At 40.8% G+C, this 27580-nt stretch overlaps 1 protein-coding gene across 1 annotated transcript in view; it reads right to left on the reverse strand.

The window, feature by feature from the left end:
* Positions 1 to 27580, reverse strand: part of LOC308337872 (ankyrin repeat domain-containing protein 26-like) — a 340750-nt gene that overhangs the window by 63227 nt on the left and 249943 nt on the right. Inside the window, exons 29-34 of the mRNA XM_080831416.1 lie at positions 27185 to 27257; positions 24378 to 24417; positions 5196 to 5310; positions 4865 to 5038; positions 2201 to 2307; positions 598 to 735 (exon numbers count right to left, since the gene is read on the reverse strand). Coding sequence (XP_080687542.1) covers positions 598 to 735; positions 2201 to 2307; positions 4865 to 5038; positions 5196 to 5310; positions 24378 to 24417; positions 27185 to 27257 — 647 coding nt within the window. The remainder of the gene's footprint in view (positions 1 to 597; positions 736 to 2200; positions 2308 to 4864; positions 5039 to 5195; positions 5311 to 24377; positions 24418 to 27184; positions 27258 to 27580) is intronic.

Here is a 27580-nt window from a genome sequence, read left to right on the forward strand (position 1 = left end):
GACCCAAGTAACTAGTTAGGAAAAAAAAAAAAAAAAAAAAAGATGTTGGATGTTGGGGCACCTAGGTGGCTCACTTGGCATTTGGTTAAGCATCTGCATTCAGCTCAGGTCACAGTCTTGGGGGACTGGGGTTGAGCCCCACATCAGGCTCCCTGCTCCCCAGGGAATCTGCTTCTTCCTCTGTCCCTACCCTCTCCCTCTCTGAAATAAATAAATAAAATCTACAAAGAAAGGAAGAGAGGAAGAGAGGAAGAGAGGGAGGGAGGGATGGAGGCAGGAAGGAAAAAAAAAACCACACAAATGTAACGTTCTTTGTACGCCATGCATAAGAGTTATCCTTGGAATGAAACAGATACAGTTAAGATCCCTAAAGACAAAGGTCTCAATAGTCCTGAGATAAAGAATCCTGCACCCGTTGTTATTGCTAACTAGTCTAGCCTTTGTCTTGGTTTCTGGCAAATGATGGGGGCTAACTCACTGCCATCCCAACATTGCCCAAATCAAACTACGAACTCTCAACCACTACATAAGAACTAAGAGTTAAACTATTTTAAACTTCAGTTTAGTGATAACTAACATTTTAATGTACACACTTACACATAAAATCCACAAAAATCAGCATAGTCTTCTGCCGTCCATCCACATTCATCTTGAGAAGAGGTATTAACACCTTGCTGAAGAAGAAGCCTGACTACATCTGGAGATTTAAGAGTTGCAGCAAGCATGAGGGCTGTTCTAAAATAACAGAGACATAACTTCACCCTTAGGAACTCAGAGTTATCTAAACAGCAAATTTCATATACTTTACCAGATTAATATCTTGTCTGTCGGTCCAGAATTGACCATTAACACGTTCAAGTGTTTATCTTTGTAAATTACCTCCATGGCTAAAATTAAAGGACAAAAAAGAAGCCTCTTGTCCCCCCTGGGTATGAGAGTAGAAGTTGCTAATTTAAAGTCACTTGATGAACAAGAAACTATGCTAAATTCTTTTAAAAAAGAATTCCCCATTTCTTCCTTAAGCTGATTCAGTGTACCTCCATGCCTTCTAGAGGACAGGTCTGTATAAAAAGTAATTTGCAGGAGTGCCTGGGTGGCTCAGTCATTTAAGCGTCTGCCTTCAGCTCAGTCATGAACTTAGGGTCCTGGAATTGAGCCCCACATATGGCTCCCTGCTCTAACCCCTTCCCCTGCTCATGCTCTCTCTCTCTCAAAAAATAATAAAATCTTTAAAAATAAAAAAATAAAAAAAAACAAAAAAGCTATTTGCAGGCTTAAAATAACAGTATTCACACTAACAGTAACAAAAGAGTCATAGTTGCAGTTAATGATACTAAGATAAGCATGTGTTAGGCACTAAATTAAATACTATATATGTAAGATATTATTTACACACAACAACGCTTGAAGGATATATTATCCTCCTTTTCATATGAGAGAATGTATCTGGTGATGATAGGTAATGTTTCCAAAGTCACATACCCAGCAAGTAGGAAAGGAATTAAACCTAGTCTTGTGTCTATCTAAAGTCCATCTCTTTTCTCTTTATCACCAACCTATGATTTGTCCTCACTAAAAGAAAAATCTATTCAATTAAAGTTATCTTTCATCCTTCTACCCTTACCAACGAAAACAAAACAAAACAAAACAAAAAATATACTGAACACGAAAAAGGATGATAAGCCCACACTATCTGGTAATACTAATTAATAATCACTTAGGGATCATCTAACATCAGTATTCTTTAAAAAAAAAAGGCAATTTAAAGCAAGGAGTCATTCAAAAGATAAAACAACTCCTATTTATGTTTAATATGCATCTTTTAAAGAAAATATATATGAAGTAGAAGTTTCCAAAAAATACTATAAAAGGGTAAGAAGTTCAGTATTGTGTCATAAAATAAAAGGAGTCCACACTTTATAATAAAACTAATATGAAACCCATTTAGCTAACATAAAATCACATGGCAGAAAAAAAAAGATTGCAAATCACATCAGTTAATGATATGAAGGAATATAAATTCTGCCGTATACTGTTCTTCATATTGCCCCATCAGAATAACTGCTTTCTGCCTAACTGATGACATGTCGACATTTTTCACTATATAATTATAAATTAATCCTCTTCTTATTAAGTTAGTTTGACTTAACTGTTACCATCCTAGAACAATATAAGTTTTAAAAAAAGACAACTACTGTACCTTTTCGACTTATCAACCACATGTACATCTGCTTTTTTTCCAATTAACAATTCCACCATTTGGTGTTTGTTTTCATTTACAGCAAGTAAAAAAGGTGTGAGTTCCAACTGTAAAAGTGTAAAAACAATTTATCATTTACAATTTATAATTTACAAAGTTACATATTTCCATACTGAATTTTAAAACCTATAAAGGATCCTCTAAACTTAAACACATATATAAGTACTCTAACCCCCCCATCCTCCCCATCCCCCCATCCTCCCCACCCCCCGACCCTCCCTCACCCCCCTGCTTTCACCAGCTGCTCCTTCTCTTTACAACAGCCCTCCTCAGGGGGTCTGGGTGGCTCAGTCTGAGCTTCTGCCTTCAGCTCGGGTCATGAGCCCAGTGCCCTGGGATGCAGCCCCATGTCAGGCTCCCTGCTCCGTGGGGAGTCAGCTTCTCCTTCTCCCTCTGCCCCACACCTCTGCTCATGCTCTCTCTCCCACTCTCACTCTCTCAACTTAATAAATATTTTTGAAAAAAATAAAACAAATTAAGTTAAATAGCCCTCCTCCACCTCTTCAACAGATTAACTGTAGTCATTCTCCAAATCTTACTTCAAACATTGGCTGGTTCCAAGAATCTCGGCTTCTATCACAGCATTTAGCATTGTATACTCCAATTATTTTATTGCACCCCATCGAAACCAAGAGCGTTCTGAGGGAAGGGACTATTTTTTATCTCTATATCTCCAAACTCTAAGACATAGCTGTAAAAGTTTAAAGTATTTTTACTGAGTTAACAGCCTAAATGATTATCTCTGGAGTAGTGTTTCTCAAATTATATCCCAAAGAACACACACTTTGCTGGAAGGTGAGGATTGTGCCTCAATAGAAAGAGTCAATGATCCTCTATGTTTGAGAAATATTATAGAACTGCACTATATCTCTCGCACAAAAGAAATCGGTTTAAATTTGCTTATCCCCATTTGACAATACTTTTCACGGCAAACATTAACATTTGAGAAATTAGAGTTTCAGGGATACAGTGTCGAGAGCTTTCCAATAAAGGTGAAGGTTTTCTCCAGGTTATACCAACATGCTTGATTCTCTTCTATCAATGGTATCAGGATCCCAGATGTCAACATAAAGCACTCTTGCTCCAAATGGGTCACTGAGGAGATGCACTCTGAATTAAAAGAGCAGCTCTGGGGCATCTGGGTGGATCGGCCAGTTAAGCGTCTGCCTTCGGCTCAGGCCATGCTCTCGGGGTCCTGGGATCCAGCCCTGCATCAGGCTCCCTTACTTTTCCCTCTCCCTCTGCCCTTCCTCCCTACTCATGTGTGTTGTCTCTCACGCTCTCTCTCAAATACATAAAATCTTTTTTTTTTTTTTAAACTTCATTAAAGTGAAATCTTAAAACTTCGAATAACTGACTTGACAGTTTACAGCACTGTTAGCCAAAGCCGGCCTCTTTCAAAACTTGAAGAAAACCAACACTTGGGTCAACTAAATCTTAGTAACTATAAGCAATTGTAGATAATTGCTGCATTTAAGAATGAAAATGTATCAAAGATTAGTGTTAATATCAACTGAATCATAGAGACATAGATCACTTCTCTATCTCTATAACAAGATCATGGTCTTAGAGCAGAATAAAGCATATTCCATGTAAAATTACTCAGAAGTACTCCTTGGGTTAGAAGCCGAGGCATAAAAATTCTTGCTATGTGAAGAACATGCTTCTCTTCTTACAAGTCTGTATATGTGCTTTCTTCCTGCTTTCTTTCTTTACAGTTCCTACAAAAATGTATTTCCAAAAAGTACGCTCAAGAAAAAAAAATTAAAAAATAAAAATAAAGGGAAATCTTAGACAATTAAGTTATTTCAAAATATTTTCATTCAGGGAATGCTCGAGCTTCTACATATGAAAAATTGACCCTATCTATGTCAACCAACAGTGCTTCCTTAAGGGCAGTGGTAGGAGGTGACGCACGTCAAAGAAATAACAAGTGGAATAGTGAGCGCGGTCCTCCACTACTCCCCATGCACAGCTATACCCCCCCGAGGACCTACACAATGCTGAGCAGGAACTACTCTGTGAAATGGGAGACCCCATTGCGGTACATGGCAGGCAGAGTGGCTATGAGCGCAAGTAGACGCCCCTGTAGGATGTCATGACCCGATCCCCCTGCTCTCATCTTCAGAACCTTGGGGCCTGGAGTGGCCAGGGCCTGCAACCTGCTGCTTTCTCCTCCCACTTGCACTCACTCAAGTTACCCCACTGGGTCATGGTCTCCTACCCATTCCCAGCAGCACCCATTTCCTAAGCCCCTGCACAGCACTCAGCCTCCATCATCACCTCACTCCCCTCCAGGCCTTCAATCCTTTGTGGGCTCTGAGCCCACCATCCACTCCCAAGCACTAATGGGAAGATTCTCCTTCTGGGGTGGAAGAGTGGCTGGGAAACAGAACTCTGCCCTTTCTGTGCGCATCGTCGATCTCTAGTTCTCCCTGCCCTGGCTTTGGAGTTGTTTCCGTGGTGATAGGACTTGATGTATCGAATTCAGTATTTATTATTTATTACATATATAAATAAATACGTAAATAAATGTTTTGTCGCTAAAAAAATTTACATGTATGTTTTAAAATTTCAAATACTTTATCAATAAAGTTGACGTACCTTGTTTCTTGCTTCAATATTTGCATGGTATAAAATCAGCTTCTCTACTATTGACGTGTTGTCACCAGCAACAGCATAGTGGAGGGCAGTATTGCCAAAGTTATCCGTAAGGTGTGGATTAGCACCGTGTTCTAAGAGAATAGTTACACATGTCTCTTCCTGGTATTGTATAGCCTGTCAGTAGTATCCCAAGAAACAGAGTGTAAGTTCTGGGAATTTAAAGCAAGCATGCCACAGTTTTCACCAATTAGTTACATTTAAATGCAATAAAGTTTCATTCTACGTAATTCAATCAAATCCATCTCAGGCAGACACAGCTGCTACCACACACCTTCATTAGAGGAGTCCTACATTCTTTATCACAGAGATTAAGCTGGCATTTCCTCTGTACAAGAAGAGTCACCATGTCGGCATGGCCAATGGTACAGGCCAGATGGAGAGGAGTCCTAGGAAAGTGAAAGAACGTTTTAGGAAATTATAGTGCACTACTTCAAAACATGCAGTTAATTCATGTAATTGTAAACGTTAAATAGCATCTTATTCCTTTGACTCAAAAACAAAGATTTAGTTTTCTTTTGACGAAAGTACAATATGTATTAGTGATTAGTCACCATGCTAGTAAAAGAGCGGGCTATCTGACTAGGTAGAGCGTGACCTCAGGATTCAGCTCAACCTGGGTTTAAATCCTACTTAACTCTGTCACTTAATAGTTATTACTCAGCCTTATCCTCAATTTCCTCCTCAACAAAATGGACATGAAAATAGTTATCTCGTGTCCCCTGCCCTGCTCAGTTTGAAGGTCATGTAACTCTTGATCTCAAGGGTCATGCATTCAAGCCCTGTGTTGGCTATAGAGATTACTAAAAACTAATAAAAATAAAATAAAGAATAGTTATCTCACAAGACCTCGTCACCATGCTTAAATGAGGATCTATGCAAAGTTTGTTACATATTATTATTATAACTATTACTATTGCTACTACTGTACAAAGACAACTCTCCTATTAGGTAAAGTGATACAATTATGCCTACTTCTCAGATATGTTTTAAATATTCACAGGAATACTATATATCAATGATTCTAGGAGGCTCATTTTGTCACCTTTTAGTATCTCTGACATTGGGATGCAATTTATAATTCAAAATGTCTTACAACTATAATTGGCAGAATTTTTTAAGATTTCTTCTTGGTATATAAAATGGTGGGGCATCACACAATCAATGTGCCTTACATTAACTGAAATAATGGTATATACATACAACAGTTCTACTGCAGTTCTAGTCACATGGTTGGCATTTAAATACATTTTAGTTCTTGAAAGCATTATGGGAAAAGAGGGCTAAAATAATGAAGAATTCTTTTTAAGTAATTCTTCACTCTGATTTTCAAGAAATTTAAGCCAAAGGAAGCTCAGGATTCAAATAGACAGGACCAGTTTTATTTTTATAGATTATGTATTTTATATATTTTTATATATTAAATAATATTTTATATATCTTATACATAAATATATCATATATTTATATATGATAGATTTTATATACATTATATTAAATAAAAATGAAATTATTTTCTTCATTTTATTAGATATTTAGATTTATAGATCATATGAAAATCAAGAATTACCAATAATCAATATTAGTATTCAATACTATTATAAAAAATAAATAACAGATATTTCTCCACCACTTATGAATGATTCACCTTTTCCTACTAATATGAAATGTCACCATATTTGGGTGTTTGGCATTTTCTACTCTGCCCCATTCATTCATCTGTCCTTTCAGCTATTAGTAACCGTGTAAATTGTGGAAATTTAAGATACATTTTGATATCTGGAAGGGTAAATTTGTCTGCTTATAAAAATTTAAGTTTTTATTTTAATTCCAGTTAACATGCAGTGTTATATTACTTTCAGGTGTACACTATAGTGATTCCAAAAATTTTCTTAATGTCATCACAATGATAAAAGAGAGCAGGTGTAACCCAAAATTCTTTAAACCATGATGATTTTATTTGCTTTATGGAATGTCGATAAATACAAGAAGAGTACACATTTTCAGAAATATATCTTCCTAATCACAAACAGAACCATCTTCCCAATTCAAAATTTCTTTCGACAGCCAGTCAGTAAATAACATACATACAAAGTGGACACAGATATAAATTATATATTGGATTTTATCGAAAGAATTTGTAGCCCAGAAGTTGACCTATTATGGGAATAGATCTTTTTTTATAACATTATCGTATAAAAAGATGTCCATTAAAAATAACAGACTAACTTTTATAGAGGTAGATTAGCCGGGCTATACACAGGTGACCAGTGAGATTGCAATAGGTCTGCAACACACAGAGAAAACTGCTAGGTTACACATGAGTGGCCAACTGAATTTCAATTTACCCTAGTAGATATATGCACACCCCACTGATTGGATGTCTTCACCTGGCCTGACCCGCCCTTGTAACTGGGCTTTGCAAGTAAGTTCCTCTGGGAGGGGCAGGGTCAATCTAAGTTCACAAAATGACTCCCTCTGGCTAAGCAGGCCCTTACAGCTCTATTACCGTTTTTTCTTGTCTCTTTTATTCACGTCTTTCCCAAGCAGTAGCAACCGCTGCATTTTCAATATGTTGTTCATGACGGCAACTCTGTGGATCTTTTTGAGATCTTTCATTCGGATGTTATACACCCGCTGGGACTCGTTGAATTCTCCCTTCTTAACAAGCGGGGCCCTCAAGTCATTCATCACTTCCCTGCGAAAGGTCACGGATGACGCCCCTTCCCAGTCCCGAAACCAAAAAACTTCTTCATTGCAAAGCCTAGAGGCTTCACCAGCACTTCACCTTCCACTGGGCTTTTCACCGCTTCTACACACCAGCACCAGTGCTAGAGATAAGCCAAACCGACCTCACAATGGTTTGGAATCTTGGAGCACCTAACAACCGTAACCATGACGCCAAGCACAAATGCGCTTGCGCACCTCTGAAACCCGCGTGGCTGCGCCTGCGCATAAAGGGCCAGCGACTAAAGGTGCCCAAAGTGCATGTGCGAGGCCCAAGCCTCTCAAATCTCAGTGCGGCGGCGCGCCGCTCTGACGGGGCAGAGTGGCGGGGGCCCCCACTCGGCTCACCGCCCCGAGGCTATAAATCTGGATAATATTATTTTAAAGACTCTGAAGACCTACAACAAACTAAGAAGGGTTTATTCATGAAGATTACTGAAGTTTGGTTAGAGCTGTGTGAGTCTGTGCTGTGCTCTCACTTCCCATGCCAGAAACTTGTCACTTAGAGAAGGGACTTGCCTGACCTGAGGCAGAGTAAGTCAAAGAGGTGGCCTCCATGCTAAGCACACAGAGTTCTCTAGCCTGAGGTTGCAATGCTGTTTAGGGGAAACAAGAGTAGCAAGGTATTTAACTGTAAGCTCTGAGAGGTCAGAGAGCCATCTGGATGGGATAAGCACTCCACATAAACTCCAGGTTTACCCGAGGCAGGCAGTAGAAACTGAAGCTGGTTCGAGCCACCCACATACCCATGGTTGCTAAGCCACGCGCATACACGCAAAGAAGCAGAAAGCTTGTTAGAAAGCAAAAACCAGGCAGCCTTGAAAATGACCCAAATGTTGCATGGACTTAGAAGCCCACACAGATCATGGTGGCTATCTCTTAACAACTAAATGTCAACTAGGCAATCATGTTATAAATAGGTGTCTCTGTCTGTTTCATAAGTAAGTATTGACAGCTTAGCAAAAATTGACCCCCAGTGGGGGGATACCTTAAAGAACTGAAGAACGATTTCCTGACCATTTAAGGGTACAACTGAACACCATTATTCTCCTACCCTCCAAAGATTTATTCCTGTTTAGTTTTTAACTTTAATCTCACATAACGTGAAATTACCACTGAAAGGGAATAATTCAATGCATTTAGTGCATTCACAAGTCACCATCTCATTCCAAGACATGTCTATCACCCAGAGAAGAAAATCCCCTGTGTATCAGTTTTTCAACCTGTGGAACTCACTGATTTCGTATTTTTCTAAGTTTTTAACAAGATACAAAGAAAGTGAATACAAATTGATGCTTTCTTTTTTTTCTGTCCATTTTTCACCCTTTTCCAATTTTAACAATAAAAGTGACAATACAAATTTTAGTTACCATTTGAATTTGTCATCTCTGCTCTCTTTGTACCATCCTAGAATAACTATAGTTGCTGGCCATGTCATACCCACACTAAGGAGCAATGGGACACAGCTCAACTGCGTCTGGCTGACAGACACTGGGCTAAAACTGCCCATAATCACAGGATTACCATTTTGCCTCATTCCAGCTCTGATATCACTTTTGTACATCACATTTTTCAAGCTGTTTTAATAATTTTCTCACTGTAGACAGAGATACATCTTGTTACATGATACAGATTTAGAACTAAGAGTAATATTTTATTTATTTACATTACTCAATTCTGGCCCACAGAAGTGAAGTGGCCATCTACCGTAATTTGGTTAACATGTAACCTCTTAAATTCATGTGCCCAAAATCCAGACACTGTATTTAATTCAAACTACATATTTTTAAACACACTAAAGCATTATCAACACTCATATTGGCCTAATCCATGTGATTTACACTAAGGCACAAGCGATCAAAACCATCCATACTGACAATTTTATAGGTAAGTCATTCTATTTCTTTTCAAATTAAGTTCTTCTTTTAACCAAGGTATTGCTAATGACACAATAAATAACTTTTATTCACTGAACGATGAATCTTTACTGGACAATTTCAGTGTGAAAGTACTGGAGCAATGATAAAGATAATTTCAGACATATTCTGAGACCTCAAAGAATTTGGCATAAATTCACAAAAGGCTTAACCAAGAAGACAAATAACAACTCAAGAAAATCTGCTAAGTTTTACAAAATGTTAAATGACTGACGAATGTGGATGATATAACTGCACTGGGGTAAAGGAAACCCTCAGACTTTCCAGAGACTACTAAACACTGGCTGTGACCTGACACTAAATCTAGGAGACCCAAAACACCACTGTGGCCCACCAGTCAGAGGAAGGGCTTATGGAGGTCAGCCGGTCAATGGAATATTAGCTCAGGTCTCACAGATGTCCCAGTGGGTCTGCAAACCCGGTCTATGGTCACATGCCCAGTGCCGGAATTCACAAGGAATAGAATTCCTGACAGAATTCCTACTGACAGAATTCCCACTCTGGTGCCCTGACCTGTGTAGTAAGGGCTCCTACAGTGGGAAACACCAAGTGGAAGCCTCCAGAATTGCCTCTAACTAGGAAAATAGTAAACCAAAAGTCATGCCACATCCCCGAAAGAAATGCAGAGATTAGTGCCACCATCAAGGGTTAGAAAGACACAAAAGTGGTGACTCCCACATCCCCAGAACAGACCTTAGGACAATGACAGTTGATTACCATAAGCCTCACTCGATGGTGACCCCCCACTGTTGCTGTTGTTCCAGCTGCTGTTCCAGATGTGGTTTCAATGCTTGAGTAAATTAACACACTGGTACCTGGTGTGTGACTCCTGGCCTCTGTCTCCATCTCTGTCCCTAAGACCCACCGCAAGTTTACTCGCAGCTGCAAGGCCAGCAAAGCGCCCTCACTGTTTTCCCTCAGGGCCCTCCCACCCTTCAGACCTGTGTCACGATTTAATGTGCAGGAATTCTGATGGCCCTTCCCTTCCCCAAAATGTCACAGGGGCCTATTCTAATGATGACATTGTGCTGACCGGATCTAGTGAGTGAGAAGTAGCAAGTATCCAGGCTTATGGGTAAGACATTTTCATGTCAGAGGTGGAGAATCAATCCAAGAATAATTCAGGGGCCTTCTACGTCAGTCAAAGTTCTAGGGGTCTAGTGGTGTGGAGCACATGGAGAGCTCTCAGGAGAAGGATGAGCTGTTGAATCGGGCTCCTCCTACAACCAAGAGAGGAACAACTGTCCACGGGCTTCTTGGGATTTTGGAGGTAACATATTCCTCACCGACCCCTCTGGATGTGTTACTCCAGCTCATTTACCGAGTGACGCCCAGAGCTGCCAGTGTACGGTGGGGTCCAGAACAAAAGAAGGTTCTGCGACAAGTATAGGCTGCTGCGCAAGCTGCTCCCCTCCTCAGGCCACCGGGTCCACAAATCCACTGGTGCCTTAAGTGTCCATGGCAGACAGGGATGCTGGTTGGAGCCTTTGGCAGGCACTAGAGACAGATCACGGCACAGGCCCTTAGGACTTTAGAGCAAAGCCCTACAGCACTACAGCCCCTGCCCCTCTGGGACATACAGGAAGATAACAGATAACCAGTCTCTTTTAAGAAACAGATCTTGGCCTGTTACTGGGCCTTCAAAGAGACTGAACACTTCATCATGAGCCACCAAGTTACCACGTGACTGGAGCTGCCCATCGTGAACAGGGTATTTGTCATCTGACCCACCGAGTCATAACACCGGATGTGCAGCAGCACTCCACCATCCAACAGAAGTGGTACGGACGTGATCAAGCCCAAGCAGGCCCTGAAGGTACGAGTAAGTCACATGAACAAGTGGCCCAAATGCCCATGGTCCCCACTCCTACTCTACTACTTCTCTCCCCCAACTTGCACCTGGGGCCTCATAGGGAGTTCCTTACAGTCAGCTGACAGAGGGAAGACTCCAGCCTGGTTTACAGATGGTTCTGCACAACAGCACCCAGAGTGGACGCCACAGCACTAGGGCCCCCCTGAAACATCCCGGAAGGACAGCAGTGAAGGGAAATCCTCCCGAGGCTCCTGGCCGTTCACTTTTCTTGGGAGGAGAAATGGCCAGACATGGGATTATAAATTCATGCGTTGTGTCCAGTGATGTGCCAGATGGTCAGGAAGAAATGACTAGAAAACTGGTAGCAAGGGAATTTGGGGCAGAGGTATACAGACAGAACTCTCTGAATGGGGAAAAAAATGTGAAGATATACATGTCCCATGTGACTGCTCGTCAAAAGAGGACACTGGCAAAGGAGGAGTTTAATAATCAAGTGGACAGGACACCAGTCAGCCTCTTTCCCCAGCACCCCTGTCCTGGTCCAATGAGCTCATAAACAAAGTGGTCATGATGGCAGGGTGGAGATTAGGCATGGGCTCAGCTATGTGCACCTCTACTCATCGGACTCATCTGGCTACGGTTACCACTGCGTGCCTAATTGCCCGCAGCAAAAACCAACACTGAGACCTCACTATGGCACCACTCCCAGGGGAGATTAGCCAGCTACCTGGTGGTGGGTTCAGTGAAATGGGCCACTCCCATCATGCAGAGGGCAACATTTTGTCCTCACTGGAACAGCCACTTACTCTGGGTACAGATTCACCTTGAACGCAAGGTGAGCTGCTGCCAAAACTACTATCTGCGGACTTTCAGAATGCCTTGTCCACCATCATCACAGGAGTGCTTCTGATCTAGGAAATACCTCACAGCAGAACAACAATGGGCCCATGCCCTTGGAATTCACTGGCCATGCATGTTTCCCGCCGTCCTGAAGCAGCTGGTTCAACAGAATGCCCTTTTGAAGACTCAGTTATGGTACTAGCTAGGAGGTAATACCTCGCAGGGCTGAAGAAAGGTACTCAAGAAGTTGTATTTACCCTGAATCTGTGTTCAATACATGGTGGCATTTCTCCCATAGCCAGGGTTCACAGGCCCAGGAATCAAGGGGCAGAAATGCAAGTGGTAGCACTGACTAGTATCCCTACTGACCCCTAGCAAACCTTCTGCCTCCTATTCCTATAACCTTAGAAACTAGTGCTGCTAGGCTAGAGGTTCTAGCTCCAAAGGGAGGAACACATCCACCAGGAGACACAACAGTGATTCCACGGACCTGGAAGCTCAGACTGCTGCCCAGCACTCTGTGGTCCTCCAGCCTCTCAACCAGCAAGGAAGGGAGTCCTGACCACCAAGTGGAACCTGGACTGCTCCTCCACAATGGAGGTGAGGAAGAGTGTGTCTAGAAAACAGGACATGACTCAGGGCATGTCTTAGTATCACCATAATTTGAGCCCATTAATGATTTTTTAAAAGCCAAGAAGCAAGCATGTCTAAGGCTGAAAAATCATCAACCCAAGACAATCTTAGGGACTAATAATCACTCCCTCGAATGTCATTGACAAGGTTAAAGAAAGCTATGAATTTAGAAGAGAAAGATGAATTTAAAGATTCATGAAATTCACTACATGCAGCAAAGGATACAGACATACCAAAGATTTAACAGAAACAAAGCCAGGGGTCATAAAACCCTCAAGGAAAATTTCCGAGGCTTGCACCCCAGGCCTCCTGAAACCTATTCCCAAGAGTACATTTAGAAGCAGTGACATCATCTAGAAGGTTCTTCCTCTAGTTCCCCGACTTTCAGAGGATGTGGTTTACTGGAGTTCAAAATTATTGCTTATTACATTCTCATTCAACACATTTATTAGGCAATCAACTATGTGGGAATCATTGCTCTAAGCCCTAATTTATAAACAAAATATTCGAGCTTACATGCACACTTTACATCATCATGAGAAAGACTACCAATAAAACAAATATATTTACTTCCAGAGTTAAGGCCTCCAAATATATGGCATGTCATGTGTTAGTAGCTCTTACTTCCAGTCCATAAATAGAATAAAAGAAATGACCTTGATTTAGAGTATGTGAAGGTCATCAAGTATAGCACGCAATTTCTACTCAGCGAAACTGGAAACAAAGGCCAGTTGACCTGTCATACTGGTTAGCCCAGCTTGAAATCACCTGCACTGCTGGTAAAAACACCTGGAGCCCAACCCTGCAAAACATCTGTGCCATAGTACCTACAGCTTTACAGAAAGGTAGGGCCAAGCGGAACCATGCCAAACAGTCCTCCTCAAACATTTTAGACAACACATATAAAAAACGTTTTCTAAATTATATATTATTCACATATTTTTAATAACAAATAACAAGTCATCTAAAAATAACTCACCAAAACATTCATAGCCTTTACTTTCCAGGTTGTTTCCTGCCTTTCATAGTAACAGCGGACTTTTCAGTAGAAGATTTATTTTTTCTATCAATTTCAGTTTGCTTATTTGAGTTTTTTTCAATTGCTAAGCAAAAAGTTAAGTCATTATTAAATTATTCATTTAATAATTAGTTCTAATGTTGCTGAATTCACTTGGTCTTCAGAGCATCATGACTCCATTTGTTTCTACTTTCAAGCACAATGGAAACCACAAAGGCCAAATTCAAATATATGATTAAACTAAAATGTTAAAATTTTTCATGTCAATAAACAGTTTAAGCAGTATTAAAGGACATATGGGAGGAAAGTGTCTGCAATTAACCTGATAAACAACTGATTACTTAAAAAAAAAAAAGCAGGTGTAAAAAGGAATGAAATCTTGCCATCTGCAACAACATGGATGGAGTGAGAATATAATGCTAGGAGAAATAAGTCACTCAGAGAAAGACAAAGATCCTATGATTTCACTCATATGTGGAATTTAAGAAACAAAACATGCACAAGCGAACAAGAGTTGAGGGGCAAACCAGGAAACACAGGAAACAGACTCTTAACTATAGAGAACAAACTGGTGGTTACCAGAAGGGAAGGAGTGGTTGGGGGATGAGTGAGATAGGTGATGGGGATGAAGAAGTACACTTATCGTGATGAGCACGGGGTGGTGTACGGAGTGCTGAATCACTATATCGTACACCTGAAACTAATATCATACTGTATGTTAACAAACAAGAATTAAAAATGTAATTTAAAAAAAGAAAAAGGGGGAAAAAACACTGTAAAAATGGGCAAAGGAAACACAGGCAGGCAGTTTACTAAAAAAGTAACTATGGCGGCTCAGACATTAAGTGTTTGCCTTCGGCTCAGGTCATGATTCCAGGTTCCCGGGATCAAGCCCCGCTTCGGGCTCCCTGCTCAGCGGGGAGCCTGCTTCTCCCTCTCCACTTCCCCCTGTTTCTGTTCCCCCTCTCGCTGTGTGTCTCTCTGTCAAATAAATGAATAAAACCTTTAAAAAAAACAAAAACTATGAATGACCTCCGAGTATGTTTTGTAAATGTTGTAAATGTCTACCATACTAGTAATTAAAGAAATGTACATTTACAAGGAGAAATGTTTCACGTTTTTGAATTGGAATGATTGTTTTAAAGATTTGTTTGGGGGTGGGGCAGAGAGAGAGAATCCAAGTAGATCGCACCGAGCATGGAACCCGATGCTCAAGCTCATGACCCTGAAACCATGACCTGAGCAGAAACCAAGACTCGGACACTTAACTGGCTGTGCCACCCAGGCACCCCTTGAATTGGCACGTTTTAAGTACCGCCCACAGTTGATGAAGATGCATTCTGGGAAGACGAGCCCCTCCCCCATCCCACCCCTGAAAGTGAAACCACTAGTGGAATTCACACAGCTTTTTGGAATCAGGAAATATCTTCTCAAAACTTTTGAAGTGTGCTTACCTGGAAAGTAAACTGCAGAAATTTATCCTAAGGACAAATATTTATTTGTAAAGATGTAGCTTTTTTAGTTAAAAAAAAATGGGAACAATCCATGCTTATAACAGCTTCAGGCACTACTGTAAATTGCACAGAAAAGTAGTTAATGGCATGGAAACCTCCCCCTTATATGCTGATTTAGGAAAATACAAATTATCAGTGAGTCCATGAAGGTTTCCATCTGGTTATGTATCCACAGGAATACACCTTACTGAAGGCTACAGGCCACAGTATTCCCAATAGCTCTGTGAGTTGTAGGGTTCTGGGTAACATTAATTTTCTTCACTGTATATTGTTTTCCAAATATTCTACAGCAAACATAGCATTTCTTTAAACACAAAGGAGTGAGAGAAAAGGTAGCCATCTATATAAATTCCAGATAAAGAGTTATGCACAAAGTCATCTTTAGAAAATGAGGGAGGGGAAGGGATTATTTGTCACATCTCAGGAAGGGAAAGGATCCTCTAAACACAGAACAATTAGAAAAACCAAAGGAAGAAAAAAGACTGCACACTGGGCAAAATACAAATGTTAATAATTTTGTCAATCAAGAAAGCAAATAAAGTTAAAAAGAAAAATAACCAGGACATATTTACAAAAATCTAATAAAAAGCTGATGTTTCGCATATAAAGAAATCATAATTCAATAAGAATAAAAGGGGGGAGGAAATGAAACATATAAAAAAGATCTATGTATTAGATCTTATATTTTATAAATTAAAATTAAAATGTCCTACTTCATCAAAAATTTCTAGAAAATGGTAGAGTCAAGATTGGAATGCAGGTCTACTTGGCCTCCAAGCAATATACCATGTTGCCCACAGCAAGTAAGTCACTTTTTTAACCACGTTAATTTTAAAGTTCATACTTAACAAAAGAGTTTTTTCCCCCTTCAATTACACATTCTTAAATGAAAAAAGTAACTAAGAGAAAATAAATGAAGTAGAAAACTACGGCTAGTGTTTTTAGGTCTTAAATGGAGGTTGAGTTCTTTTGACATATCCAGATAAACCAAAATTCTCTTGATACATATTTAAATGAGAACTTACTTATCAAAATCATTATTAAGTATAAAGACTGGTTCTTGATTAAGTAAAACAGAAAAGGCTGTCACAACTAAGAACAGGAATAGTAAGTAAAATCTGGTTTTCTGATTTTATGAAGGACTCATGGAGGAAGATGCAAATTATGAAGGAAATTAAGAAAAGGCAAATCTAAAAATACAGTGCAGAAAAACATGAAAACATTCATTATTAAGCAATATATACTGACCATGAATCAGGGAGCCATTTAGCCACTGAATGTAGTAGTTTTGAGGAAAAGAAAGCAGGATTTCATTGCTGATTATTGAAAAGGGTAAAAGCAGAACAGCCCCAGCTGAAACTGCCAGGGTGAACGTGCTCAAGAACAACCTGGAAGAGATCATTGTCACCAGCAACTGGAAAAAGCAAGGAATACAGTAGGAATTCAAAAAGGACAAAAACTCTTAAATCTTTTAATCCAAAAGAGTTACATAAGATTTTCATTAAATACGTATAGTTGGGAGACAAATGTTATCTGTATGATACTACAAGTTCAATTAGGTATACTCCAAAACTCCTCACTCTGTGAAAAAGGTCAGTAACTCGAACGAGCAGGCCCTAGAAGAATCACATACAGAAGACAAAGTACTTTGCACATTTTACAAAGAATAAGCCATAGTTTCTCTCCTCTTTTAAATTTAAATATTTATTCCACAATTGCATTTCATTAACAACTGGCAAATACATCCTAACAGCAATGCAAAAACTGATTCAGGTGAAAAAAAAATACTTGTGAAAACAATATGAAAAACCAATTCAAAATGGTTATTTCAAGGAAAAAAACTCAGCAAAGCCATTGGTCAGCTACCTCTTAAAAGAGGTAAAGGTAAAATAAATTAGACTAGCTAACAGTATCTAACTATTAAATATTCTACTATTAAGCTATTTAAAACACTGCCTTGTCATTTTTAAAAATAAGATACTGCTAATAAATACTAATACAGAAAGATGTCAAAAATAAATTAAGTAAAAAAACAAAAACTGAGAAAGCATGGACAATAAATAGAATACATGCTTACACACACACACACACACACACACACACCCAAAAAATGCATTTATATACACAGGAAAACAGAGGTACCAAAAAAAAAAAAAAAAAAAACCTAGCATAATATATAACAATGCCACAGGAGAGTGGGCTTTCACACTCTCACTTATACATGTCTGCAATGTTCAAAAATTTTTTATCTAATTTTTTAAAAAAAAATTTTTAAGACTAAAAGGGAAAGGAAAAGAAAACCTCACCAACATTATAGATGGAACCTTAATTTAATATCCATTCCATTAAAGTCAATATAGGAACAACGTGAAAATAAATGTAAGACGACATAAGGAAAAAATGCATATGAAACGCTGGAAATAAACATCCACTAGAGTAACTTTGAGACCAATGCCATCTTGTGGCAACCAAAAGAAGTGTTTTCCTACTTAAAAGCCAAAACAACCATGAAACCTCTCTGTTCAGTGAATCATTGATAAAGTTCAAATGTAGACCATATCATACATACCAAAAATACAACTCAAATCAGACACAGAAGAAGGCTTAGAAGCTGAGTGGGCACGTTTCCTGGGAAAAGCACTAGGAACAATGTCTACCCCGGTCCACCGCCAACTCTGGCAACTACCAGCCAGTGGCCTGAAGCACGCTTCTCTGGTTTTGTCCTTGCAAGTCAAGTGAGGAACTTACCCCAACCACTACCATTTCTGCCTTCCAATGCTAAAAACAGGATCAAACCCACAAGCTCACCATTCCAGGTCCTGCACAGCTGTTCCAGTATGTGTGCAAGGCTCCTCTCGCCACGACAGACTCCCACATACAGTGCCACGTACCCAGTCTTCTTGTACACCAAACCTCAATGCGTTTCATCGCTCTGTGCTCCAGGGCACAGTCAGCTCTGTCCCTAGGGTCCCCTTTATGTCATTTGCCCTGCGAACCACCACTCTCCACATTCCTCTCAGTAGTCAATCCCTCTCTTCTCAGCTCACATGACACTCACCACACAACCAGCCAGAAGACCAACCATAGTTTCCAAATCAAAAACTGGGTCCTGTAATCTGACAAAAAACTGAGCTTATGAGGACAAATAGGTAAAGTATTTGAAATCAACGATCCAGAAAAGCCTGAATGTATGGTCACCATAACAACGACGCCAACTCTCAACAAAACACTTCCAGAACCTACTGTAAGTATTCCAGGTACCATGACTGGGCTCAGGATGTTCGGACAAGATGCTGTCACCCTCTCGCACTGCCCGTGGGCACCTAGGGTGACAGCTACTCACAGAAGGCCGGAGCAGTGCAGGTCAACGCTGGCAAGGGGTCCCTAAGGTAAGGCCCTGAGTCAAGTCGAAATAGGGCAGTAGTGGCCATGGCTTACAGACCTACTGAAGTGCCCCTCGGATTAAAGCACCGTTTCACAAACGTCACCTTCTGAAACGGAGCAGATTCTGAGGACAGAACCCACAGGACTGCCTGAGGGCGGGGGCAGAGAGGACTCAAGGCCGATCTGAGTTTTAGCCTGAGAACTGGAACGGCAGAGCGGGCACTGCCTGTGGTGGAGAAGGCCGCAGCTGGGGCAGGCTGGCGGGGAAACAGGAACTCAGCTTTGGCCCAGCTTCGTCCGTCACGTCCACAAGGCAGGAGCATCACAGAAGCAATGCTTCACACTTCTCTCTGCAGGCTACCAGGTGGCCTAGACCTTGTCTGCCCCATTGCTGGTCACGTTCCGATGACCACTGGTCAGGATGGTGTCTGCCAGGGCTCTCTGACTCTAACATCACTCTTTTCCCTTTTAACTAATAAGTATTTTGTGGGAAGCTAAGTTTGAAACTAGGGAAAATAGCCTGTTCCTTGCCAAGAAAGATTATTCATCTACGGATTCCTATCAGTTTGGACTCAAGATTGTTCTATTTTATTCTGTGTAGGGTCCACTACAATCATTCTCCGGACACTGAGATTGTCCCTGATTGGTGGGAAAGCCCTCGGAGGCTTCTGGGTCTTTTTGACATGTACCCATCATTCTTGGGGCACTTCCTTGCACTCCGGCAGTACCACACGCACAGAATGAGCCTGGAACTTCCCCTCCCCTACCCTGCAGTCAGCTTCTCCCCCAAGGAGCCTGGGTCCCTATTAGTGGGAAATTGTATTTAGAAATACCGATCTGGTGCTGAATATACTCCCTGCCGCTGGGGTGTCACGCTCCCAACGGACAGGGCAAGGACTGTAAGTGCGCATTATGCATACAGGTACATATACACAGTTACCTACACCCGCCTTTACATCGAGATCTGCTGCGATAACTTTGTGTCAAAAACCATGAGGCCGCACTGATCGTCCACTGGCAAGTCCAACCGCAATGCAACAACCCTGTTCATCTTCATTTTTCTCCCCTTCCTGTAACTGCAAATGGCCCCCATCACCTTCAATGGACCAATCCCCTGGAAATGATCTGACACTCCTACCCTATCCAGAGCCACCCTCCTGCTTAGGTGACTCCCCATTCTGGACTGCCCTACCTCCCTCCCCACTGACTTCTGATACCCATGCCAGGCCATCCCTCCAGGGACACCAGCCTACTTGGGCTCTGTCATCCTGTATGGGTGCCCTCCCCAACCTCTGACACCCTGTGACAGAGCACCCCTAAACACGTGCGGGTGCCCCTCATCACCCCCAAGCTCACACTCCACGCCGGGATTTCCCTCTGCAGGGAAAATTCCCTCCCTCCTCTCAGACCCTGAGAGCCCACACCAGGTCACCCCCCCGGGGCTCTGATACGTCATGCTAGGACCACCTCCTGCAATGGAAACCCTCCTCTCACCTGCAAAGGCTCATAAAAGTCTCACCAGTTAGGCATTCCGATTTCATTCTCAAATCAACTAACTAGCCAACAGTAGCTCGCAGAAAATGTAGTTTTTGGTTGCAAAGTTCATCTGGAGGCACAAGCAGGTACAGGCGAAGAGCAGAACAGAGGAGCAAAGGAGAAAGCAAGCGCAGGGCTAACGGGAGGTGAGGAGGCCGAGGAACAGGCCTTCCATTTTGCCATGCGTGCTGAGCCAGCTGTGGAGACCCCGGAGTGCTGCCAACCACTGCACTTAAGAACCTGTCAAGCCCTTTCCCTTTCTTCTCCCGGTTAGCAGGACTCTCCTCCGCTTCCTCCTCTTCGGTGGAGGGGGCAAGGGAAGGAAAGATGGTGGAGAGAAGAGAGGCAACCCCGAAGTCCCACGTACAATGCCCCAGCACCAAGTCCGGATTACTCTGCAGATGCAACTTAATTCACACAACAGCATGACAGAGTAAGTGGCAGCTCTCCTTCACACAAAGAGAAAACAAATGTTTGTTTCTCAATCTCTTCGGACCTGAACTTAATCTTGAGTTCAGAGTTTGAATCCAGATCTGCCTTCCTCTTCCATTCTCACTCATTCTATCACACAAGGGGGGAAAAAAGCAGTGAAAGCCGGAAGGGTCACTGGGAGGCGGTGGAAGGGAACAGACTAGTCCTGATTCTCCTAGGTGCCCTCACCCCTCCTCCCTCTCCCATCCTTAATGTCAGTGCTCCCCCAGCTGCCTGCCTCCACTCACGGGATGCAGGAACCACCCGCCAGGAGAACCCAAAGCCCTCAGACCCACCGCAACAGCGATGGCAGCAGAACTGGTGAAAGCAGAAGGGGAGGTCAGGGCTCCTGAGCCTCCTCAGAAGGAAACGAGGCACAGCCACCATTTCATAGAATGCATTGCAGGGTAAAGCCTAAGTGCTGTGTTCTGGTCTGTTCGTAAGTGACTGATCCACAAATGCATGTATGGAAATGTACCACCAAGAGTGGAGCGCAGACTAAACAGAGAGGAGAGTGGCACACATCTCACAGGTACTTACTTCATCCCTAGAGGATTTCACTGGGAAGGAATTATATCTGCCCTTTATTCAGTGTGTGATTTGCTGAAGCTTTTTGAGGTAAGTGAATTATCTAGACCAGGAATTTAGACAGAGAAAAATGATAAATCACTGAAGAATTTTCATAAATGTCATGGTCTGAAATAAAACTATAACCCCTAATCCTATAAATTTAAATAAAGTAATAGGCCTAAGTTTTAAATCCACAAAGCAAGAAGAATTCACAATATAAAGTTACAGATGTTTTCCCCAGGGCATTTAAAATAATTTAAATGACCAAACCTAGTAAAGCAAGGTCCATTTAAATTCACTGTTCAGTTATGAATCAAATCAGCCCTATTCAAGTCACTTCTCAGTTGAAAGTATTTTTTTTATTTAAGTGAAATTCACATAACATAAAATTAACCATTTCAAAGTGAACAATCTAGTGGTATTTAGTGTAGTCACAGTGTTGTGCAAACACCACCACTTTCTAGTTCCAGAACATTTCATCACCCCAAAATAAAACCTTGTATTCACTAAGGAGTTGTTCCCCATTCTGCCCTCCCCTTGGTCCCTGGTAACCATCAATATGACATGGATGGATTTACCTTTACTAGTTTATTTCTCATAAATGGAATCACACACTCAACGACCTTTCGGGTCTGGCTTCTTCCACTTAGCATGATGTTTCTGAGGTTCCTGCACGTTGTAGTACCTTATTCCTTTTTACGGCTGAGTAAGAGTACGTGAGAGTATTTGTGTATGTGTGCGTTAAGTGCAGGCAGCCTTTCTCCCTTTCCTCACCTCCGCCCCACCCCAGGCACAAAATGAATAATCTGATACCAAGCATGAAGACACAAATCCGAACAACCGGCCTGCAGTCTTCAGAAGCATCAAGGACAGGGAAGTCAAGAAAACACTGAAGAAGGGTTTCAGTCTGAAGGCAACGAAAGGGACCCGACAACTACAAGCAGCGTGTGATTCTTTTTTTTTTTTTTTAAGATTTGATTTATTCATTTGTCAGAGAGAGTGAGCACAGGCAGACAGAGAGGCAGGCAGAGGCAGAGGGAGACGCAGGCTCCCTGCCGAGCAAGGAGCCCGATGTGGGACTCGATCCCAAGACCCTGGGTCGTGACCTGAGCCGAAGGCAGCCGCTTACCCAACTGAGCCACCCAGGCATCCCGCAGCCTGTGATTCTTAACGGGGTCCTTTCGCAACAAAGGACATGACTGGGACAACTGGTAAATCTGAATGGGGCATGAGTGGTACAGCCTCAATTTCATTATTTTGATGGTTGTATGGTAGATACACAGGAGGACACACTGTTTGTAGGCATTATATACAAAAGTATCCTGAGGAAATGGAGAACCAGGTTGGCAAATTCTCAAACAGTTCTGGGGCAGAAAGGCTCTTTTTTTGTTGTATTTCTAACTTTTCTATAAATTCAGGACTATGCCAAATAAATTTCAAAGTATCGATAAAAAAGAATCCTGGCATAAGAATCTCTCCAATGTAGTTGTATCTGTGTGATTTCAAATTTTAGTCAAGCAAAATCTGATAAAAAGAAACTTATTGCTTCCCATCCAGTTTGACACCTCAAAAATTTAAAGGGCAGAACAATCATATATCAGCATAAATAAGCAGAAAAAGAGCTATAGGGAACCTAAAGAATCATCAGACCGTCCACCTGCTCACAGCAGGTAGATGCTCAGCTGCTACAACAGATGTCTGTTCCTTATTCCAAGACTGTCACAGTCTTCTCAGGAGACCATTAAACAACCCAGAGTTTTCTTTCTTATGGCCCAGCAACTTTCCCACCAGAAGCCCACTTCCTGGCTAAAACCTCTGAAGGTAAAATTTTCAGCTCCTCAAAGAAGCAAATTTTAACAGGAGACAATCAATCCTCATTTTTCCATGTACAGTTGATCCTTGAACAATATGGCTTAGAAATGCACAGGTCCGCTTATAAGTGAATTTTTTAAATTAAATATAATAGAGTATTATAGAGGCACCTGGGTGGCTCCGTCATGAAGTGTCTGCCTTCGGCTTAAGGTCATGATCCCAGGGTCCTAGGATCAAGCCCCACATCAGGCTCCCAGCTTGAGCCCCACATCAGGCTCCCAGCTTGGCAGGAAGCCTGCTTCTCCCTCCCTCACTCCCCCTGCTTGTATTCCCTCTTTCGCTATATCTCTATCAAATAAGTAAAATCTTTTTAAAAATACATGTAGTACTGTAAACGGACTTTCTCTCCCTTATGATCTTCTTTTCTCTAGCTACTTTTTTTTTAATTAAAGATTTTTACTTATTTGACAGAAAGAGAGAGAGCGTGAACAAGCAGGGGGAGCAACAGAGGGAAAAGCAGGTTGCCAGCTGAGCAGGGAGTCCGATGTGGGACTCCATCCCAGGACCAAGGGATCATGACCTGAGCCAAGAGCAGACGCTTAACCAACTGAGCCACCCAGGCACCCCTAAATATAATACAGTATTATAGGGTCCTAGGATCAAACCCCACATTGGGCTCCCTGTTTGGCAGAAGAGGAAGCCTGCTTCTCTCTTTCCCACTCCCCCTGTTTGTGCTCCCTCTTCTGCTGTGTTTCTCTCTGTCAAATAAATAAATAAAATCTTTTTTTAAAAAAATTACAGTACTGTAAATGTATTTTCTCTCCCTTATGATTTTAGTAAGATTTTCTTTTCTCTAGCTACTGTATTGTAGGAATGCAGTATATAATACACATAACATATAAAATATGTGTTAATCAACTGTTTATGTTATCAGTAAGACTTCCAGTCAATAGTAGGCTATTAGTAGTTAAGTTCTGGGGAAGTTAAATATTATACACAATTTCCAACTGCACAGGGCCAGCGTCCCTAACTCTCACGGTGTTTAAGAGTCAACTGTATATTTATATGTTTCTAAAGATAGGGTTAATATCAATAAGAAAGGTGACTGTTTCCCACATTTATGCCCAAAGGTACAAATTAAATTTGAAGAATTTATGACATCGAAATTAGAAACAGAAAAAATGAATTTTAAAATACATACGAAATCCTGTTGACTATGGCATCCTCATCTTCTTGTTCATCTGTAAAAATGGTTACGGTATTAGTTTTTTTATTCTTCAACAAAATGTTTCATTAATTTATTAGAAAATATAAACAAAAATAGAAACTTAAAGAATTACTGAAAAGAACTGATTTTCAAAAAGCACTGTATTTATTTCAGCATGGATCCAAATTTAAATCCTATTAAATTACATATGACAGAATGTAGGTAGAGAAGAGTGTTGTGATTAACCAAAATCCTGATTAACAAAACTAACATATGTAAACTGAGATTTTCCAAATATTTATTGCGCAAGAAAATAAAACTTAGTAAAACCTTAGGACCACTATCAAGTTTACTGTCATACAATATAAGTAAAATTATAATTGCTAATGAATGAAAATTTTTAATTGATAATATCCAACAAAAATCTTTATTATAAAATCATTAGTCGGAATCTTAAAACTCATGTACTTTTCTACAATTTTTGAGTCTGTCATTATTACTGGTAATAAGAAAGACGCTCTTGGACCAGTCTAAACCATTTAGATACCACTGCCTCAATACTTCATAATTATTGTTCAATCTACAGAAGGAAAGTACCAAGTTTTATGTCTTTTACAAGTAGCAGATGCCCTCTGCTCCAATGCTCACTCACCTCCCTCTCTCTCGTGGCTGCTAGCCTTTTCTTTGTCCTCCCACATAAATTACCAGCTAAAGAAAGTGTGATCCAATTACAAGAATATTGCACAACACCCCCTGACCCCTCCTTCTCCTCAATACCTAACTGGGGTTGTCCTCAAAGGCTCTCTCTCTCTAGGTCTCTGTAATTATGAGAGTCTACCTGCTTCCATGTCGATGGTGCATTTGAGCCATTCTCTGACTCCAATCTCCATCCTTAATTACAGGCTGCCAAAATAGCTTTACAACCAAAAGGACAGTCACAATTAATTTTTATACTGTTGTGCATACCCCCAATGAACCATCAACTACTTAAGAATGTTTTAATAGCTCCATATGAATTTCAGTTCTTCTCCCTAAATTCTACTAAATCCAAGGTATTCATCACCCCTCCCTGCTGCCATTACTTTAAAAATCATCTAATGGGTTGTCCCCGTAGCTCAGTCTGTTGGGTATCCAGCTCTTGACTTCCACTAGGGTCACGGTCTCAGGGTCATGGAGCAGGCCTGAGTCAGGCTCTATGCTCAGCCAAAGGGTCAGGGGAGTCTGCTTGGGACTCTCTCTCCCCTTCTGTCTCTGCCCCCCATACATGCTCACACACTCTCAAAATAAATAAATATTTAAAAACCATCTCAATCCTCTCATCTCCAATTTTCCTGCTCATCATACCCTAATTTCCCCTAAAATGATGGATTTATATTCATTAATTCTCTTTCTCCCCCCGCTTCTGTGTCTCTAATCATTAAAACCTGATGCCAAAACATGTGTAAAAACAGCTAAGATACTGTGTTGAATCTGCAGGTCTTCAAATTTTTGAAAGATTATAGATTCCAAAAAGTATTTTAGTGTAATCATAGAGCCAAACTAAAACACTAGAGCAAGTACTATTTCCTAATTGCTTTCAAAAGTCCAACAAGTTTTTTATTATTATAACATGAAGAGTTCCTATTATATGGAATCCTTAAGTAGTCACATGGTACCTACTGCAAGCGCAGCACCACAGGCAGAAAATCCTGTGATTTCTAGAAAAGAGCTGAGATTTAACAGAAGGCAGTAAGGCCATTGTTCAGATCCTTACAAAACCATGGCACAAAAAACTGACTTAATTAGCACAAAGTTCATTTAAAAAAAAAAAGAAAAAGAAGAAGGGATTGGACGCCTGGGTGATTCAGTCAGTCAAGCACCTGCCTTCGGCTCAGGTCATGATCCCAGGGTCCTGGGATCAAGCCCCACACCAGGCTCCCTGCTCAGCAGAGAATCTCTTTGTCCCTCTCCCTCTGCACCTTCCCCCACTCATGCACATGCTCACATATATGAAGATTTTATTCACTGTCATACAGTGAATAGAATAAAATAAAATCTTCAAAAATAATAAATCTTCAAAATAAATAAAATCTTCAAAAGTAATAATAATAGGGTGCCTGGGTGGCTCAGATGGTTGGCATTCGCCTTCAGCTCAGGTCATGGTCTCCAGGTCCTGGGATTGAGCCCCGCTTTTGGCTCCTGGCTCAGGGGGAGTCTATTTCTCCCTCTGCCTCTTCCCCTGCTTGTGTTCTCTCTGTCTCTCTCTCTCTCTCTCTCTCTCTCTCTCAAATTAATAAAATCTTTTTAAAATAATAATAATTTTTAATAAAAAAGGAATAAAGATTTAGTAGTCCCTCTGGTATACAGATTACTTATGAAATAATAAAAAGAAAAATATAAAATTGAATCCTCAATTGATACTAAATGGTATCATGGAGATTCTAAATTCTATATCACTTTAGAGAAAGAAAAGATAGTCTAGTAGTCAGAGTAAGGATGGAAAGTATGCTGTTCAAACTCAGAGCCAGTCACAAGAACACATATATCCTTATAAACTCTAGAACTTCCCAGATACTGAGCAGCCCCACACGACTCTTGGACATTAGAACAATGGTAAACAAGGGTTCAGGTCTAAGAGAATGATGACCCTGCAAGCAGTCAGATTCCTGAAGGTTACTGTTTACTCTCTGTACCAAGCTATTGTGTCCTTCAATCATGGCCATACTGAATATATACACTCCATACTGGCACAGTATGAAGCCCATACATCACAGACCACCTGGCATGATGATCTAAGTTTTAACTACAGTGTTTTTACTTGCCTGATTTTCTCTTGTATCTTCTGATGATGAAATAGGAAACAATGTAGAGAACGGCAAAAAGAAGGAAACATATCTGAAAAATAAAATGAACAATTCACTTACATTTGTTGCATATCTTTTTTAAAATTATAGAAGATACACCTTTGGTATTTATAGGCAAGAATGATTTGATCTATTAAAAAGTAAAAATTTTTAGATATTTTGGAAGTGTAAAGAGCCAGACCAACACCAACAATTCTGAAAACTAAAGTCAATGAGACGCTACTATCCCTTCCAAATATCGAACATACTATAAAACTTCAATAACAATTAAAGAGTGTGATGGCACCAAAACTTGACAGATAAATGAAACATTCTATCATACAAAAAATTATATAAGTTAGTTCTACATACAGG

The sequence above is a fragment of the Martes martes genome (assembly GCF_963455335.1).
Source record: "Martes martes genome assembly, contig: scaffold_65, whole genome shotgun sequence".
NCBI lineage: Eukaryota > Metazoa > Chordata > Mammalia > Carnivora > Mustelidae > Martes > Martes martes.